The 21296-nt window shown below is 37.4% G+C and overlaps 1 protein-coding gene across 2 annotated transcripts in view; it reads right to left on the reverse strand.

Annotated features, from left to right (window-relative positions):
* CTNNA3 (catenin alpha 3) overlaps window positions 1-21296 on the reverse strand; it is a 492103-nt gene that overhangs the window by 353603 nt on the left and 117204 nt on the right. For both annotated transcript variants that reach the window (XM_074154868.1, XM_074154867.1), the window contains exon 7: window positions 14712-14915. In XM_074154868.1, coding sequence (XP_074010969.1) covers window positions 14712-14915 — 204 coding nt within the window. The remainder of the gene's footprint in view (window positions 1-14711; window positions 14916-21296) is intronic.

Here is a 21296-nt window from a genome sequence, read left to right on the forward strand (position 1 = left end):
GAGCACTATGTTAAAAGGTTGTCCTGAGCATGGAGCTAGACTCAGCAATCCTATGACACTATTTTCGATCTCCTTCTCATTTACTTCCTCCTGTCACCAAAGATTCATTCTAACCGCCAGCCAGAGGGAACACCAAGGACAGGATCATATTCACACTGATTCCAGATTTACAGGCTGGCCTATAGATCTATAGCATAGATACACACAGACTCTCTGCTACAATAATACACTAGAGAATAAAAAAATTAAAACTTCCACTCTGAATTAGTGGTCAAAACAAAAATCTAAAAACATTCCTCAAGGTTATTTTTTCAACCTCCCTGTTTTAATTAAGTTGTAATAACTATTTGCATTTGTAGTAGTATTCCACTGGAGCTGTATCTAAATAAATGCCAGGCAAATAATTTGAATATTTGACCTTTGCTAAACAACACTTTCCCTCCAGACATGGAAAAGCCAAACTCTTTGCCTGTGCCTATGAATATACAGAAGCCTGAATTACAAACATCACACAATTCACCTCTGTCCTCACCAGTGTTAAGAGTAGGATGTGCCTCCCCATGTGGCAAATGATACTCCTTCCTAACAAAACTTACCTTTTCTTTTCAAATGTATGTTCAAGGGAATGTCATCTGTCTCCTTCTTTAAACTCATCCTTAGAAACTGCCACCATGTACCTCATACACAACTCACATGCTATTCAGTTACAGTGTATTTCTGGAAAGCCCAGTTTCCCCAGCCTGGCTAATTACATATTTATTTTTTGTCTCAACCAAGAGCCAATTATAATCTACAGATACATGCAGAACATATAGACTAGCATAAAACACATTTCATACTGAAACAAATCAGTGAAGTACAAAAACAGGTGAAAGGAGGCAGGAGGCCTCCGCTGTTTCTGAGGGGAAGAGCTGATAATCTACAAAGAGATGATTATGAAGTGAAACATGCTCATGTTTCTTCATTAAAATAAGCATTCTTTTTCTATGTAAGCAAAAAACCAAAAAAAAAAAAATCAGGTAGGAAAACCTCCTCTAAGCTTTCTAAAGAGGAATTGGCTGAAAGAACAAACGGGTGTTAGGAAGTTAGTTCTCTAATAAGAACCTCGCTACGGGTGCAACCTGAGGCTTAAGACTTGCATTGAGAATGAATCCGTAATGCACACCTTGGCAGGAAAGGACGATGAGTCAGATGGATAAAGGAGAAAGTCTTTCTGATTTCCCAGGGAGGACTGAGTTAACAGCTCACAGCCCACAAAAGGGACAGATCTGCTCAGCCAGCCCACTTCTGCCCTCTCAGTTACTCATTCCTGTTTCCCTGGGGATGTACACAGAGCTTGTGTGCCCTTCTCAGAGTTTGACTCAGCTCAGTAAAACTGAAAGAAAATTAATCCAACAAGAAAAAGCAAATAGTCAGTTTGGCAAGCAGATCTGGCAGACAGACAGGTGTAACCCAAGTATCAGAGCTATCCCAAGGAAAGGGACAGACCTGAGAGGCTGACAGCACAAACATGTGAAGGACACAATGGGACTAGCTATTCCAGCTGAATTGAGCACTTAGATCAAAGCAAGGGGAAAAGGGAAACTGATGAGATAGAGGGAAAAACTGCTTCACAGTGAGAATGATAGAACACTGGAACAGATACCCAGGGAGTAGGCGGAATTGGTATCCTTCAAAACCTGACCTGACTGACCACGGCCCTGAGCAACCTGATCTGTGTAGTGGGTCCTTCTTTGAGCAGGGTGTACTAGATGTCCCTGATAACCTAAAATATTATATAATTGTATCTTAACTAACAGTTTCAATCATTACATTAACATTGATGAAAGCTACAGAGACAAAATTAAGTAGAGGGCTTACTACTTGCTTATAATTCTATCAAACATTTAAAATGGCACTGACAATGCTACAGACTAACCGGAAAACAAACATAGCAAGAATTGAAGCACAACGTTAGAAATCAGGAATACAGGTGACTGGAAAATCTCCAAAGGAATCTTTCTTCCACTGAATCTTGCCAGTTTACCAAAAGCAGAATATTCCATGGAAATAGAGCAAGCACAACAGATCTGACAAAACACAGGCACGTGTCCTGCCAGCTCTGCAAGGTGGCCTTGGAACCAAAATCTGAAAGTTTCATATCTGCTGGTCCCAGTCTGTTCTGGGAAGAACTGGGAGGTACCAGTTCCCGAGTAGTCTTGCTCTACAAAAATTCTGTTCTTACAGCTCGGAGAGGCAGGCGTTCTGAGGATCCCAGTAACTAAGGAGGCAAACAGCCTAAGAACCTGGCAGCCTTACCTGGGGTGCATTCAGATTTTGCATGCTCGCTCATAGGCAATACCACTCTGGTTTCCCATTGGGATCTAGAATATCTCATCTCAACAATCTGGTCAGTTGGTCCACAGCTGTTCAGAAGTGGACAGGTATAAAATTGATAATAATCTTGGCAATGTCAGTCAGCACCACCTAAGACATACCAGGATATTTCATCTTGCTTTAATGTGTGCACAGTTGAACCCAGGAGGTGGCTGGCAGAATCCAGAAGATTATTAGGCCTCTTTTTTTCAAATTAGAAACAAAAACTTTTCCAGTAACTTGAAAGGCAAGAAATAAAAACTCTGTTTCCTAGCCAGCTGTAGCAAGGATCAAAAATGTCATTATGAACTTGTCTCCTTAAAAAATGGCTACAGGCTGTCACATAGCATTTCATCATTCCTTTACCTGGTCATTGTTCGGTTTTGTTTAGTTCACACTTTCTACTGGAACTTTACAAAGTTTTCATCTATTTCTCTTCCTTATTATTCCAAACAGTAGACTAGAAACATCATTACCAAACTGAAAGAGTTCCTGCTTGTGTGCATATGCTCTCTCACGTATACGTTGTCCCTTTGTGCATATGCACAGTTAGTAAAGATGCCTAAATAACAAAGATGCCTAAAAAACAATTCTTGCTGTATTAGAAAAACAAAGAGAAGACATTTACCTTGGGGTCCACTTTTGTCTTTCATTAACTGCTTCCAGGGTGTATGCAATTATTTACATTTCTTATTTTCTCCTATTTACATGGAATTCAAATTTATTATTATTCTTCATTTCTCCTGCAAAGACCTAAATATATTCAATAAGAGAATGGAGGGAGTGATTCCTTTACCAGTTATCTCCTTTTACAGACTGATAATTCCTCCTATACAATATTAAGGTTTTGAAAAAATTAGAAACATCGCTACTTGACAGAAAAGATAATCCTAGATTATTCCCGAGTACAGTCCATAGTTAAGTAGCTGCCTTATCCTTTCTTTCCATCTTCATATAAATTCTCTTTAAGTTTTGCTACTGATAATGAAACAATGATTAAAAATAATTAGAATAACCTAAGATACCAAGGATTTTCCAGCAAATAGAGTAATTAGAATAATTTACTTTATCTAATGTATTCTACTAAGCTTTGCAGCTGTCCAATTTAAGACATTTATTTTCTTCACGTACTCAAACAGAAAGAAAATGTGCCAATTGGCAACAAAGGCCTACGAAACAACCACAAGAAGCAGTTCTTGAGAAAAGCTGATCTTGACAGGACTTTTTTTTTTTTAATTAATACTATGGTGGGGGTTGGTTTGATTGTTTATTTTTCCAGCCTTCTGATCACACACATTGGTCACAAAAGCAATGATACAAAAGAATATTCTTCCTTTTTATTTTTAGTTAATTAAGAAAAAGAAGAGTAGCACATCAGACAGAGAAACAACTACTGGACATTAATCCACTGAAATGAAAGTTAAAGTAAGAAGGAAGTGCCAATAAAGCTGTTTATGACCACAAAGATCTGGTTTTGTTCTTTATGCCATGTTTTGACTTTCTTTTCAGAAAGAAAATGGAAATGTGGAATTTGGATTTAGATGCTCAGGTTCCCAAATCTCTTTTAAATCACTGTTTTAAGATCTGGCTGAACAGTAAAAACAAAGCATTAGAATTTTTTATGCAATAGATTTATGATATCGTACTGCTTTCATCAAAAGTGATCATAAGCTATTTCACATAAAACTCCATTGTTCATTCCTCATAAAAAGATCAATAGAAGTTAGGCAAGAAATTAAGCTGAAAAGCCAGTTGAGACCTATGCAGATATCTCCATTTCTATCAAAGAGAAGTCAGCTCTGGTTCTATAAATTAAGAACTGCAGCATCCTATAGGTTTCTGGCACACAAATATCTTAAATCTGAGTAACTAGAAGAAAAAGCATTGTTTTTTTTAGCCATGCAGCAGACATAACACTCTGGCTGATGAAATTCATAGGGAGAGCCTTTAATCAACCACTTCCCAAATGATTTCTACAAGGAACTCAAGGTATCATTCTAACCTTTGTTTTATATAGCAGATTAACTAGCACAGAATTTAACTTAATAACGACTCTCCCTTTCACCACCTCAAGATTGCCAGAGATTATTCAAATTAAAGAAACTTCCTTTTTACTACTTTACTTTATGGAATTTCCTGTCTATCCTCATTACCAGAATATCTTTCTACCTTCCACTAATCAATAATGGGATTTACTTTGTATTAAAAGAGGCTGACAGGAACATCCAGGAAGTTGCACAGACTTTGGAATTTATTCAAATGTTTAGAATCATGGACTCCACATACTGAAGTCAGCAGGGGCATCTGGAGTTCATTCAGACCAACCCACTATTCAAAGCACAGTCAACTACAGCCATGTTCATTTGGGTTTTGGATGGGAACTCCACAAACTCTCTAGGAAAGCTGCTCCAGTGTCCAACCACCCTCGCAGTAAAAAAAAATTCTTCTTAAATGCAATTTCCTGTATTTCAGTTTGTGCCCATTGCCTCTTGTCCTGTCATTAGGAACCCCTCAGGTGTGTCTAGCTTTGTGTTCTTTACTCCCTCCCATCAGGTATTTCTACACGCTAATAAGATCCCCCTGGAGCCTTCTTTTCTCCTGGCTGAACACTCCCAGCTCTCTCAGCCTCCACTTGTATGGTTAGTGCTCCAAATCCTTAACCAGCTTCACAGCCCTCCACTGGACTTATCCCATAGAGACCTGTCTCCTTTGTACTGTAGAGCTCAGCACTAGACACAGCACTCCAGATGTGTCTCACCAGAGCTCAGTAAAGGTGAAGGATCACCCCCTTGACCTGCTGGCTGTGCTCTTCCTAACAGAGCCCAGGAGGCTGTTGGCCTTTGCTGCAAGAGCACTTTGCTGGCTCGTGGAGAACTTAGCGTAGGGCTTGGCCTTTCCCTTTCCTGAACTTCATGAGGTTCCTTGTCAGCCCTTTTCTTCCACCTATTAAGCTCCAGCCAAAGGGCAGCACAACCAGCTGCTACATCAGCCATTCTTCCCGGTTCTGTATTATCTGTAAACTTGCCGACAGTGCACTCTCCCATCATCCAGGGCATTAACAGGTTAAAAAGTACTGGACCCAGTATCGACCCCAGGGGTATACCACTAGCTACTGATCTTCAGTTGGACTCTGTGCTGCTGATCCCAACCCTTTGAGCACAGCACTTTAGTCAGTTTTCAGCCCACCTCACTGTCAACTTCTCTAGTCTATACGTCATCAGTTCGTGCTATAGGAGACAGTGTCAGAAGTCTGACCAAAGTCAAGTTAAACAATATCCAGCATGCTCTCACACTGGACACATGTTTAAAGATTGCACAGAGATATCTGGGGTAGTGTAGGTTACATAGTTAGCAATTAAGGGTTTTTTACAAGAAGAATTTTAAGGCATTTTGTATTTATTTAGAAAAAATAATTCTTTTGTTAAAATCCTGGATTTGGTCTTCATTTGTCTGCAACATCAATATTCTATTAAGAGTTCCCTGAACTGTCAATGACTGATCATTTCAGTACGAATTGTTACATAAACAAGACGTAAATACCTTTAATTCAAAACCAAATACAATTTAGTAATGTATTTGGACAACAAAAAACGGCTGTCCTATACGGAGGATAAAAACCAAGATAAAAGCATTCCGAAACACCAGATTGCAGTAGTGTTCCTAGCAATGGCATACTAACATTTAGAAAAATGATGAGTCTTTAACATCCTCCAGAAAATAGGAAACTGGTCAAGAAAAACCTCAAGTAACAACAACCATTTTCCATAAGGTATATTAAAAGAAAAAAATCTTGTAAATTAAACAGCTAGGTAGATGTTGAGTTAACAAATACCTTAATATTTATTTGTAATGCTTGTTTATTACCATAGTCAAGAATTTATTTCATCTTGGAGAGAGAAAATGCTACTTTATCGAAGGTTGCCTGAAAAAAAATTAGTCTTCAGCAACCCAACATATTTCCAGTCCTGTCAGGTATACCAAATACAAATTACTGATTATTGTACTGAATCATCCTCTACAGAGCCATGAGTTGCTCACCACGCTACATTACTTCAATGCAAGCCTTAAGTTAAGAGCCGATTAATCCTAAAATAGCTTGGCACAGAACCATTAAATGAAAAACAGGGCTTAAGAATAGAAAATCTTTCATTATCTTTCTCTAGCTCACGTGCATAGATCCCAATTTATTGCAAATTCTGTAAGACCATCTATAACCAGGTAAATTTAACTGCAGCTTATTTTTCAACTGTAAATCTATTTGGAGAATTCATTAGACTACTTTTGTCTTCTAAGCACACTAAAAATCTCTTCCTGAACAGTTTATATCTGATTTCCCCATAAAACTGTGTTTGACAGGAGTTAACATTTAGAAAAATAATTTTCAATTACACATACTGCATATAAAATGTGAAAAAACCCACTATAGGAGTGTTCAAAGTAAACTGAATTAAGTACTCAGCCAATGTCAACAACAGAATTATGAAAACTACATGTTTTCCTGCATAAATGCCAGCATAATATGCCATATGAGCATACCAATTTTACTGGAATAAATCTCTTTATTGTTATTTTTTCAGAAAAAAAAGTCATTAAAAAACCCCTGAATAAGAAAAATCTGAGTGACGCTTTCCACCCACACAGCACACATTGAAATTTTTACAGTTTACATTTTGCTATACCTGACTTCCAAACTTCAGTGGAACAACAAGTTTTTTTATAAAGCATATGGATATGAAGAGGACAGAAAGTAAGAGCATTTGAATCTATACTTTTTACAAAAAGACAGGGTACAAGCTCTGTTTGTTCGTGTTACTATATAGAAATACAGAAAAAAGGATTTCAGGAAGTCAGTTCAACCACTTGCATGAGTAGCCAACAGATACTCTGTTCTTGAAGAATTTAACAAGGAATTCTTCGAACTCCCTGGTTATTCTAGTCTGCCAAGTCTGGGCTCAGTTCTTCAACCAGAGAGCAATTACACAGAACTTTTCAACATACAAGATATTCAAGATATTAGTGAAAGAAAGTGAAAGTCACTAAGAAGGACAAGTCAAACAGTCCCCTATTCTTAACTCCCATGGCGTCACTGGCAACAATTTGGAACATCCAATGCTAAAGCATATTACTGAACAAATAACATATTTAACAGAACTCTAAACAGATGCTGTAATCTTCAGCTGTGTCATATATGATTGTTTGAGATCATTTTCATTATATGGAGAAAGTTAGAAACACATCAAGCTAAACAGATAAAGGTACAAAGCTGTATGTGAAAATGCATTTCTTCAGTCATAGCTCTTGGATTCTTTAATTAATGAGCTGAATTATCAATTTTACAGATTCACAATATCATGTAGTCACACAGACAATTTCACTGAAAGCTACAATTAAATCACATTTTGGAGCCCTATAAAAAGATGTACATGCCTTAGCAGAACTGGTAATGTCCTTCCAGCAGTTTCACCAGCATCAACACCACCACCAAACAAGGACAAACAATGTGAAAATAGTAAAATATGCGTATTTAGACATGTATCAATATATGATCCATGGACTGGTTGTAATGCTATTCATATCTGGCAAGAAGATCTCTTAGGACAAAGTTTTAACTCACATCACCATAGCAGTTTTCTATAGAAGAGCAAACACTAGCTGACAGGTACTGAGATGAGAAGGTTTGAGTTTTTAAGTCATGAAAAATGTATTCATGAAGGAAATTATACATTCCAAATACATTTTCAGCATTCTATTAAAAAATATTCGTATTAGACTGCTGACTATACCCCCACTCCAAAACATAAATGCAAATTAGCCCCAAATTAATGGAACTTTTAAAGTGTCAAAGACTGTTTTCTGAAATAGCTTGTTCTCTGAAGCCCGTCTGACAGGAACAGGTTAGGTGAACCCATATGTGAATGAAGAACATAAGTTTTACCATAAAGAGCTGTAGCAGACATTAAAAGTGTCTGGAGCTTTTTTCACAAGTTTGGTTATTTGATTCACATGATGTGAATTTTCCCTGGTAAGAGATACCATTTTGTGCCCTAATTTCTTATTTATGGAGTATCAGTCTTTTCATACACATATTACTAACCATCAGCATCCACTTTTCTGCAGTTATAGCACATGGGCAATTAAGGTAAAATAGCCCCCAAGAGATGCAAATACCTAACAAAGATGACCAGGTAATTCCTTAAGTTAAAAATATGAAACATTCCCTTTTTAAGTTGAAAAAAAATTTTTCTTCAATCTGAAATAACTCTTTTGGAGGAATTCTTGCAGTTTCCAGAAGTACCAAAAATGTTCCCCCTAAGCACTGAAATGAAAAATCCACTGCTCAGAGCAAGATTAAGTAGCTTAAATGCGAGATACACTGCACCACTGTGATGATAAACCAAAGCGTCTTGTCTTCCCTCTATCCAGGGAAGCGTTAAAAGTTTTCATCAGGAAACCATAAAGTACTAGCAACATGAACTTTGAGGTATCTATATATCCTTCCACTCTTTTAGAGTAAGAATTGCAATAAAATACTACACAAAACATTATCAATCACAGGCAGTCTCTACATAGAGACAGTGGGTCAGACTTTAAGCCGTTGCTGAAGAGTACTCGATACAGGGGTAAAGCAAGGCATTAGCACTCCACAGCACTCGAATTTATGAGTTGAGACAAAGGGTGCAGCCCAGAACCATGCTATCAATCAAGACTCCTGGTTTTCCATCCATTTCCTGGTTTTGAATTTGCAGTGCTCAGGTTCCAGTAAGTGAACAACAATTACAATTTGAAATCTTGACAGGCACAACTGCAGAAGTCCCAACTATCCACTTTATCATCTTTCCTGCAGTTGGACCTTCCCCATGGCTATAGAGGGCTCTGTATAGTCCGGCTCACTCCCTGTCTCAGGTGTTCCCCTACTTTCAAGGATCCTAGTTCCTAGTCTCATCCTCATAGCATTTCAGTTTATGTGCTCAGATCCAAATATGCCTCAAATCCAAGTGAGTCTCATAGACAGAAGTTGTGGACACAAACCTGTGGTGAAGCAACAGGCTTTAAAGAACCTTCAGGGAACCCAAGGAGCTAAAGGTCCAGCAGCTGCATTCCCAGCAAGATTCAAGTATGCCATACGTGCAATACAGGTGCTTCATTATTTGCCACCAACTACTTCATTTCTCTTGCAGCATCACTCCTGGAGTGGTCCAACGCTCTCAGCCACAAAGCAGATGGGATTTATAGTCAGCCTCAGCTTGACCTGCCTGTAAGCTACATGGATGGTCAGGGCTTGATTATCAATACCCTAGATATGTAACATAAGTATGTACAATGTGGTCAGCTTCAGTGTACTTCCTGATCTGCCCTCAAGGTAAAATGTATCATTAGTCTCCTTCCATTTTCTCAAATGTCTCATTAAGAGACTGAAACCACTGCTGGAGTGGGAAGGGATGGCTTGGCTCTGCTCCATGCCACGCTCAGTATCGCAGTGCCATACATATGGTATAGCTGTGGTACAGCAAGCAGCAGTAGCAGCTGCCATCACCTGTGGCACAAGAAGGACAAGGATGTCCAGAACTGCAGGCTAAATTACTGCTAGTTTGCACAGTCCCACATTTCTGTGAGTTGGGTGAGAAATATTCTGTGAAATATTTTTAATAAGAGAAATTGTTTTGTGGCACTGACACATTTTTCAAATCTGTATGAAGTTGGTAATATATTTAAAAACAACAAAAATGTATTGGTTTTATAAAGATATTTTCAAATCTCAATGTTTCAGATTTTCCTTTGAAAATACTTTTAAAAGGTTGAAGTCTCGAAAACATGCAAAAACTTTGAAAATTACAATGAAAACGCAAACTATTTTACTGACATTATTTGACCCAAACCCCATGTAATTTTAACATAAAAACCCAGTTAAGAAACAGAAGTTATTGAAACGAACAAGAAAGAATGAAACCACAGCCTATGAGAAAAGATACGAAGCATACTGGCCCAGAATGCATAACAAGGTTTGTGTATATATAAATATATATACACACACACATCCAACAAATACCCAGAATAGGCTGAGAAACTAACAAGGCTCAAATATCATGAAATAACCTTACAAAAGTAAGGGAACTTTAGAGGAAGCACCTGTCATACAAAGGTCAGTATATCTGACCTTTTTTTACCAACCTTTTTTCAGCCTTGTCTGAACAATCTAACCAGTGATCTCGAATCAAACCCACAGGTGGGTGCAGAATAATTATTCAGACATACCCTCCCTATTTAATGAAGGCAGAGAAAGCAGTGCCTGCAATCATCCTAACTGCTCCATTGCTGCTCACAACAGCCACTTTAACCCACACTCAATCATAACTCTATTATCTGTTTTTATCACCCAGATAAGTGCATATCCCTATTGTACTGGGAGCAAAAGCAGAGGGAGAACTCAAGAATCATGGAGTTAGCATTACTGCACTCCAATGTATTCAATAACTTTTCATTTTGAAATATGAGCAGAGACAAGACAAGAGCTTGTCATTAGGAAAATGCAAGTGCTTATTACCAGAACAAAATTATTGTTCCTATGGAGACATTGTTCTTCACACACCATAGTATGATTCTGCTATTGATAACCTATCCAAATTCTGAGTAGTAATTCCTGTTATTTGATGTCCTGAAATGCAAATATATCCCTTAACAATATATGTTTATGATTAAAATTCAGAGAGGATAACAATAGTACACAAATAATTCCAAAATACCAGAAGAAAAATTGCTGCCTTTCAGAAGAATTATATTTGCAATTTACTCTACTCTAAAGTCTGAATTACTTTGTGAACAGAAAAACTTAAAGGTTCTGGGTCTTCATTAATGTACAGAACATTTTGCTTATCCTTCCATTGCATTACCTCACTGTGATACGGCCTCTGTGAAAAACAACCACTTACATAAAAGGCAGTATCTGCTGAAAAGATGCTTCTCCCAGGTGGTGGTAAAAACTCTAAGTTTTATTATGACACCAATAGGCCCCTATTTCACTTGTCCTGAAGGCTTAATAGAGACTTTGAATAATTGGAAAAAAAAAACCCAACAACAAAAAAACCCACCACCAAACCAAAACCCAACAAATTGAAGAACCACAAAAGCTATGTTCCTTATACTGTTTCAAACAGGGCTAAATCGTAAGTTCCCATACATTTGTTTAGGCAGTGAGGGCTGGTTTCAAAAAACCAGACGATGCAGAACTTAGGCACTCAAGACCTCGGCAATGATCCTGTTAAAGCTAAACACTTACCCGCGGGTAGCCCACATCCACCATCAGCACAAGACCCAGGGGTTTTAGAGATACACTGGATGTCACCAGTGTCAGTGCAGCTCATACAGCTTCCTCACAAACCAGCTGATAGAGAAGGATTTGCGAAGGTGGCACTTACTGTGTGTGGTGTCTCTGAAGCAATGCAGCTCCCACTAGCAACACTCAGATAGAAAGAAGCCTTAAGAAAAGTAATCAAACCAATACACCATCAAGAAGTGACAGACACATATCCAGAAAAAAAAATCTTCCAAGCAGCTTATTACTACAACTCATAAGAGTGATTGAAAAGAACTGAAATGACAGTGGTAAGCTATGTTTTGTGAACCATATACCATCAGGATGAAGACAGGAGCAAAAGCATGCCTTTTGTGGATAGTGGACAGGGAGAACTTTCCAGTCTCATATATGAGCTATGGTACAGAGCCTCTGTCCTCACTCTGGGCACAGGGCACAAATGCACCATAAGAACATACACATAGACTCACGTGAAGTATTACACAGACAGTGCGATTACTTGTGGAGTAAAACAGCGTTCCCAAGGAGAGGAAGGGAATGACAACCTAGTCCTTAAATTGTACTATGTTAACAAATGGCTGGCATCATTTTTATAGCTCATTCAATTCACAGTCCTAGCTTATTGAAAATATTAATAGAAGGGCCCAGAAGACAGTGATAAATCAGCACTGTCTCCTGCATCTACCATCTATTTTTCAGTGAGCTAGAGCTGTGAAATAAAGTAACTGACACCTGATAATCTTATTGAAAAACTTATTTAATCCAGTCTCAGTAAAAGCTATAAACTATCCTTGGTGAGAGTTTTCCCATTGAGATCAATATTAATTGTATAAGCAGATCAAGAACACTAAAAGAAACTAAAAACTTTAAATTCACTCCTGTCATTTAACCCTAGTGTAATACTTCATACCTTTAAATCTTCTCTGTTTTTCCCTTTCTGCTTCCCTCCTCGTCTTTGCTACCTTGTGCAGACACTGGGCTCTGCAGCAAATTATATGACATTTTCCCTTTTTGCCATATTTAAACAGCTGGTTCCTGACTTTCTCAAGTCAGTGGAGTGGATTGTTGTGCTGAGGTAGAGCTAATTTTCTTCAGAGTAGCTAGTATGGGGCTATGTTTTGGACTTGTCCTGCAAACAGTGTTGATGATACAGGAATGGTTTAGTTATTGCTCAGCTGTGCAGGTCAAGGCCTTTTCTGCTTCTCACACCACCCCACCAGCAAGTAGGCTGGGGGTGGCCAAGAAGCTGGGAGGGGGGATAGCATGGACAGCGGACCCCAACTGACCAAATGGATATTCCTTATCATGTGGTGTCATGCTCAGCATATAAAGCTGGGGGAAAAAGAAGGAAGGGGGAACGTTTGAAGTCATGGCATTTGTCTTCCCAAGTAACTGTTACGTGTGATGGAGCCCTGCTTTCCTGGAGATGGCTGAACACCTGCCTGCCCATGGGAAGCAGTGAATGAATGAATTGTTTTCCTTTGCTTTCGTGTGCGGCTTTTGCTCTATTATTAAACTGTCTTTATCTCAACCCACGAGTTTTGCTTTTACTCTTCTGATTCTCTCCCACATCCCACTGGGGGAGAGTGATCTTTTGGAGTAATGTGGGTTGCTATACACCACATCTGCATCCTCCCATGCTCTCTGGCTACTACATGTTGATGCCTTCCCATGTTAAACTTTCAGCCATTTAACAGCAAACCTGATCCACCCTAGAACAGATACCACAACAGGCATCTGCTACAAGAAGGTATCAAAGACGAACATTCCAAGCTAACCGAGCTAAAGAAATCTCACACAGCTAACCCATGCATGAAGCACCACCAGAGAGGTTCAAGAATTATGTTGCATTCAACAGAAACTGCAGCTAAATTTTGAGTAAACATCTGGTATAGGGAGTGAAAGAGCAACTTGAACTCACAGAAAATGAAATAAATCAGCTTTAAGTCCCACCTGCCCTTCATCCCCTGGGTAAATAAAAGGAAAATATCAACAAATACAATATCTTAAATGAAAAAAGATCTGATATGCATAGATTATCTTAGTCCCTACACTTCATTTTCCTAACGACAATAGGATAAAACAAAGAAAACATTTTCAGTAGAACAGATTTGGACTGGGTTAACTAGTATGACTTACAGAACAGAAAGGAATTTCAGCTTCCAAAAAAAGAAACAAATAGCTGTATCATACAATTATCCTCTCAATGTGCCTGATGAATCATCTTGAAGTATCTTTAGATAAGAACAGTATGCCTACAGAAAATGTTTCCAGAGGAAAAGCATGATATTAACAGTGTGTACCCATATTCATAGTATCTGAGTCTACACTGTTTTATCATTTAACTGCCAGACATAAAAGTGGCAAATCCATTCTTTAAATCTAGTAGTTATTTTTGAAACAAAATCAAACTATATCTCTTTTCAAAAATTCACAGATTAATTGGCCTATAAGCATGCCAGACAAACAGATTTTTGGATTTACCAGAGTCCTAGCTTTCTAATTTAGAAATTAAGTAATTTCTACACTTGTAATGCGGTGCTCTTAAACAGATCAAATGTAGTGGTGTGAACACTCTAAAATTACACTAACAGATTACTTACATTTTAACGAATTATTATTTAAATTCTTGCATTCTACAGGAACTGAGATTACATTTTAAAACTCTTGTCCTTGAATTTTAAGAGGAAACTAGAGAATGAAATCACAAAGAAGCTCTTGTGAGCATATGAAGGATTATATCTGTTCTGTACTAGTGACAGTTCACAATAAGCACAAAAATAACTTAAACACGAGTACATTGTATGTGTAATACAGCATTTTCCACATACTGTATGATAGAATAAAGTTCTTACTATTTCTGGAGATCCTTATTTAGCTTTTGCTTGGATTTATTGAGGAAAATGTTCCTTTCAACCTCTTAAAGAGCATGCTGAGAAATATAGGTTAAACTCCAATTTACACTAATTATAGGTTAAATTCTAATATGCACTAAAATAGGCTTTGAGACAGACATTAAAAAAAGGAAAAAAGTTTGGTTACCTACATTGTTTATGTACTCAGAAAGCAGGTCTTGGAGAGCTTGGCGGATAGCATTGCATTCAGCAATGATACGTTCTCGATGAAAATCGCGTGTGCAGGAAGAATCAGCTAGCAAAGCCGCTCCACTGATAATAGCTTCCAGACGTTTCTCTAGTGATGGCCTTATTTTCTCTTCATTCACTACAAGAGGATCCAGGATAATTAAATTCTGGAAAACATTAGGTGTACAGGTAAGAAAAGTCAGCCCAATGAAGTTGCTGCTTTATTTTTCACTTGCATGAATTACAGTGACATTATGCTTCCTAGACACAACTATCCCTTTCCCCTTGCAGTATCCAAAATACTTTTGACCATGGTAGATTCTGTTTTCCCTGCTGGGGCTATGCATACAGGTCATTTGCAGACAAAGCCAAGTTCTCTCTGCCATCCAGATCTCACTAGTTCTAAACCAATATCCATGTTACCAAATCCTGCTGGCCTGGAGCCAGCGCTAGGATGGCAACAGAGCTTGTCTCTAACAACTGCCTTGTCTCTGAGTCCTTCCTCTGTTTCTTACTTTCGCTGCATAAGTCAAGATTCCCATCCTCTCCTATACCTGTATCCGGCATTTCTTCTTCTATAAGGCATTTCACTTCTGGAGACAGAAACACTACTTGTCTACCGTTATAAACATGCATGCACTCTTATCACTGCAGTATCTATTTGGTCTATCAATCTTGACAACATCCTACTCAACAATGAAAAGCTATCAACCCCATTTTATAAGCATAGCACTGAGGCCCAGACCGCCAGGTTCACTGCCATACAGACAGTATGCCTTAAAACAGGCAACTGCATGCCATCTTCCCAAGTTCTCAGCCAGCATTGTTTCTCCCCTTTGAGTTTTGTCACTGCAGCTGTAAAAAAAGTGTTTCTTATTTCAAACTCTTTCCTGTCTCTGTCTATGCTTATTGAGGGTTATCTGTCTGCCTTATCCTCCCATACAGTGGGCCTGTTTTGTATATTTACCTTGTAAATTCTTAAAAAGATGATGTGTATCTTATACTAAGCTTGCAATGTCTTATGTACAATTATGACACTGTGTATGAGTTTACTACTACATAATATTCTGTGTTTTACCTAAGTATCTCAGAGCAGAGACTCAGCTTTGTTTGAAAGAGGAGTTCAACACCTCCAAAACTTAGACTGTTAGAGATCAGGAGGTCCTCTGGATTGAACACCAAAGCAGCAGTGCTGAGTGCTAGCTCACAGCTGAGAACATTAAATCTGATTACATGAGCAGTCTAGTTCTGCTGATTTTTAGCCTAATACAATCCCACGTTGTCACAGAAAGTCACTGCTGCTACCTTTAACAGACTGAAGATGGGCAAAGATCAAAATAGCAGCTTTTGTTCTACAACTGTTTTTTCAAAGGACATAGATATAAATGTCCTCTTGCTTCTCACTCACTAAGGCAATCAAAAGGAGACAACTGTTTTGGCATGATAAAATTAATTAAATTATAAAAAATTTAAATAAAAATAAAAAAATTAAATACAAATAAAATTAAAATTTATGTGTCAACCAAACATTCTAAAGAGAAAGAAAAGGACGGGTGATATTTTCACAAAATGTGAAAGTAAGTATATTCGAGCTTCAGCATTTAAAGAAATTCAAACTAGTAAATTTTAGTCTAACTGAACATCTGAAACAGTGTCGTTATGGTGTAGATCACCAAGTCTGTATTCCACATAAATCCATTCACCTGTTACATCCATATGTAGTTCCAAGCTTTCAGAAGAAATATTAAACAGTAAAATTATGGTGTCTACCCCTAAGTGGAATTTAGGCCAGGTAAATCAGAACTTATCTGTGTTTATCCAGTATGTGCTAGACTACTTTTAAGCTAGAGAATTTTAATTATTTTTTTCAATTTAGATTTAATATCACAATTTCAGGTACTGTCTAGCTTAGGCAATTCTAAGAGTACTGAAAGTGTTCTATTAGAATATCATAAGATAAAACTTATAAAGATAAAACAGCAAGGAAAGGGGACTTCAGTCACCTTGAAATTTTCTTGCTGGTTATTATTAACATTCTCTTCCACGTTAGGTATGATTTAGGGAAAGAAAGACTTTTTTATGTGTTCAATCCTCCCATCTTTTCTGAACTATACAAGAATTTTGAGGGAGCTGGAAGATTCTCCAGCAAAACTAGAAAAAAATCAGACTTCATAATCTGAATATTTCCGAAGGAAACCACTGCAGGTTCTTTCTGCATTACTGTGTCATTCAAATGGAAGCTTGTATTTCCCAAATTGCAAGATCAGTGTAGGTTTCACCTCCACTACTGTTTCATTGCCCTGAAGTCTTTAAATTTTAAAAGAATTTAAAAGCATTGTAATTATTTAAGTACTCTCAGCACTTCAGCCCCATACTTACTACCTATTTACATACATAAAATCAGTGGACAATGAACCTTCTTAAATAACCTCTGTAATACCTTCTGGGGCCTAAAGTTCTAGGCTTATGCGATGCTTTGTACCAGAAACTGGGACTGCATGAACTCTAGTCCTCAAATTTCCACAAACAATGACTAGAAAGAAAAGGTACTAGTGGATTTCTGCCTGTCTCCACATTTTTCTGTGTTGAATTTTGGGATTTTCATACCACTGCAAACTATCACAAAAATCAAGCCAGTGCTACTGCTAGTGCAATTTTCTGTTGTCTATTCTGAGAGACTATAAAAAGTCTAAAATTAAGTTTATGGACTTGTTTCAGTAAGTGACAGGACAGACCATTAAAATGGTTTATGGGTCTATGTCAGATATTTATGTGCATCCAGCAGATACAACTTTAGATTAAGTTAAAGTATTAACTACAAATTTTCAAGCTCCTGAATTTTCCCAAACCAGTGTTCACCTAACCAGATACATAAAATATATGAACGGGAGTTTATGTACAAGCAGGAGGGAAAGAGCTTAAAGATTTTGAAGATGAAAACCACAGCTATTTGTATATCCATAAAAGCAACATACTAACCCTATTTGTATATCTTAATTATTTCCTAATTGAAAGATGTAAAAAATGTGTTGATCATGGAAACAAAAATCTCACGTGTAACTTTGGAACCAAAGTCAAACTGGGATGGAACCATAATTTTCCCACTATCAAAGACAGAGCAAAGGAAATGGGCATTCGACTGCTTTCATACCCTTTTGCAGAAGTAGAGTAGCAGGAGCCAGTTAAGAACTACTCAGTAGTTACAAAAAAAAAAAAAAAAAAAAAAAAAAGAAAAAAAGAAAAAGAAAATAGAAGAAAAGAAAAGGTGAAATTTTGCCAGGGCCTGGGGGATCCCACCATGAAGGCTAAAATCCAAAGAAAAGAAAGAGGGCTTGGACAGAATGAAGATGGCTTGCTCTTCTACTCTGAAATATCTCCATATACCCTAACCTGTTGCTGGCAGCAGATGGAGCCAGACTGGCTCTCCCACACAACAGCACAGGAAGTCATTTTGCTTTTGCAGGCAACTTCTTAATTGCCTATGCCTAGAGCCAGGCTGGATAGGCGCAGTAATCCAGCTCTTAATGTCACCATCAGAAGCTTTCCTACTGTAATTACAACATTAAGACTCCTGTGTCCTTTTCTATAATAGCTATTTCCACAGAAGGAAGGAAATGTACCTGAAGACGCTTCTCTGGAAGGGTGAAGGCAGTAAGATACCACTTGTTCACAAGGATAACTTAGAGACACATTAGGAGTATTAGTATAGGGCACCCATTTTTTCCTCATTTCCTCTCTTTGCTGAGCTTCCTTACAATAGTGAGATTATGGCTGAAGGCAAAGGAAAACTGCACCCCATTTACCTGGAGGCAGGCTAAACTACTATACGTCTCAAACACAATATGCATTTCAGGAAATTAGGGAAATGCAGTAATGGAAATTGTAAAGAAGTAGTAAGAACTGCCATTAAGGACTCTGAAACGCAGGGGAAATTAACGCCTTTCAGCTGTCACCTCTTTAAGTAATAATGCATAACTTTAAAAGCAAAATCAAAATAATTCTCAGCAGTAGGAACTGTGTTTTCCTGCATAACAAGTGTTTAATGACTGCATTACCTAGGTCTTTGTTACTTTAGCTATATCCAAAGACACAGCATTTTAAAAATGAAAAAGCTTTGACTTTAATAATTAGCATATTAGTACAAATTTGGAAAACTACATAAAACTAGTCATTGATGTTTAATATTTACCTTTAAATATATATATATATAACTTACACCCAATAGATAATTTCAAACTAATTTTAGACGCAAAAGACTCGGCCACAATGATCTTCTAAGAATGACAAGGGAAGTATCCAGAGGTCAGGACATTCCTTTCTGATGTGGAAGACAGGTTTGTTTGTGTTAGATATTTGAAATTCCCTCATTCACATTACAGCTCTGAATAGCAAAGTGTTCTGCGGTTCCCCACCTCTGCTGGAATTCTGCCACTTGGTCACTATTCACTGGAGCAGCAACTTCACTGTTGCGCTCCTATATCTCAAGTAAGCACCCTCAAAACTAGGCTACAGCATCCATCATAATGTAAAATGCACCTGACAAGTAGAATATTTAGGTGTTACTACAGAAAGAAACAGCTTCATTGATGGCAGAAGACTAAACAGACCTGAAGGCTACAGCCAATTAGCAATTAGCTAGTAAAATGACTGCCTTTAAATCTCAGACAAAACAAGAGTAGAAATGTCTTCCTTTAGGAGACAGTTTGTAGAAAGTTCATGCAAAGATGGACAAATTGTGCTGGCAAAAAAGCTACTACAGTGCAGCTCTAAATAAATAAAAAAAGTAGTCCAGGCAATAATAACCAGTAAAATATGATTTAAGATTCTGCCCACAGATTACATTTTTCAAACAATTTCATCAAATATTTATTAGTGCATCTATGCAGAAAAGACAATCCAATCTCCAACCAATCAGAAGACGCCAGATCTGCAACAGTTTTGTGGCTTTGCTTTAACAGGGCTAAACAATGGCGAGCTCCCCGAGTGCTTAAACGTAAGTAAGCATTCAAACAGAATTATTAGATCCCTATTTTCTCCCTCATTGGTCTTCTGATCCATGAGAAAGTGGGATCATGGGTATCCAGAAATGTGATTATATTTCCTGACATTTTGGACTGATTTACAGTATTTTGACATCTCCTATGTAATTGCTCTGCTAGATAGCCCTGGTCATTAAAGGACCACATATCAGATGACTCCGCTGACAAAGAGTCAGGCAGGCAAGACTTGTATCATTTTGTGATGAATCTCTTTACACTCAGAAGATGCAAGACCAGTGAAAGGCATTAGATAACCCCCACACCTACACGCTCTTTTAACACCGATCTTAATAGAAAACCAAATTTGTAACGTTATGAATGACATGGTAGTTATATGGAGCCTTTAAGAGGAATTCTTGAGAATCTACTGATTTAAGAGTTAGCTGCTCTAATTTTACTGCTGGTTTTCTCACCTATAAATCTGTAATAACTTTCACACTGCCAGCACTGGTAAAGGAAGAATGACATTGCAAAACATCTAGATACTAGATTGTTGGGTAAGCTCCATGATACATTTCCACACTATAAACATTTAATGAGATTTGTTCCCAACAGACTATTTACTATATCAATCTATTTCACGGCACTGTATTTGCAACAAGAAGATAGAGCAAAGGTTATTTCAGGTCCTTCACCAATAGAACTTTCTGAAAAGAAAGAGAGAAAAGTGCAACCATCTAATTCATAAAATCATTTTAAGAAGTTAAATGCTCTATAAGTTTTGCTATATCTAACTCACACAGATTCAACTCCCATTTGTGTTACACAGGTAAAAATATATTTAAAACTCCATAAACAAATAGCTTTTTACAACAGTCAGACTTCAATGCTCTTATGTTTCTGAATAAAAACAAATTCAATCCAAAAGATAATTTTTTCCCTTTTGTGATTATCATAATTCTTAAATGTTAAACCAATAATAAATTTAATTACTTAAAAAAAAAAAAATCATTAAAATGGTAATGCTCACATACAGTCTGAGATCAGAAGACGCAATCCGTTTGCCAAATTTTGTTTAAAAAAATTATAACAGGTAAACGATGGCTCTTATTTAAAGTCATTTGTCATTTAGAGTTTCATTGTAACAAATCATGTACTACTCTTAAATGTTTCTTTTTTTCTTCCATTTATTAATAAAACAGATTAGAAACTGTAATTTTAAAACCCAGTGTGAGAAGCAAGGAAGGATGACATGTAACATGTAATTGTAGCCTGTCCCTTTGGGGGAAAAAAACCTGTCAGATTCAGCTTTGAGCGTGACTGAGAGGTCCATTTTGATCAATAAACTGCCACTACAGGATTTTCATCATATATGGATTTCAATGTATTTCTCTAACCTTTCCTTGAAAACGTCAGACAATATCTATTACCATCAGTCATAACATCAATTCTCCTGGAAATGTATCAATATTGGAGTTCCAAGGCTAAGATCTGCTAAGTCCAAGAATTTACAACCAAAAAGATTCATATTGCAAATGTGTTTGGAAACTTTCATTCCTTTTGTCAATC

This window comes from Numenius arquata, chromosome 10 (assembly GCF_964106895.1).
Source record: "Numenius arquata chromosome 10, bNumArq3.hap1.1, whole genome shotgun sequence".
NCBI classification, from domain to species: Eukaryota; Metazoa; Chordata; class Aves; order Charadriiformes; family Scolopacidae; genus Numenius; species Numenius arquata.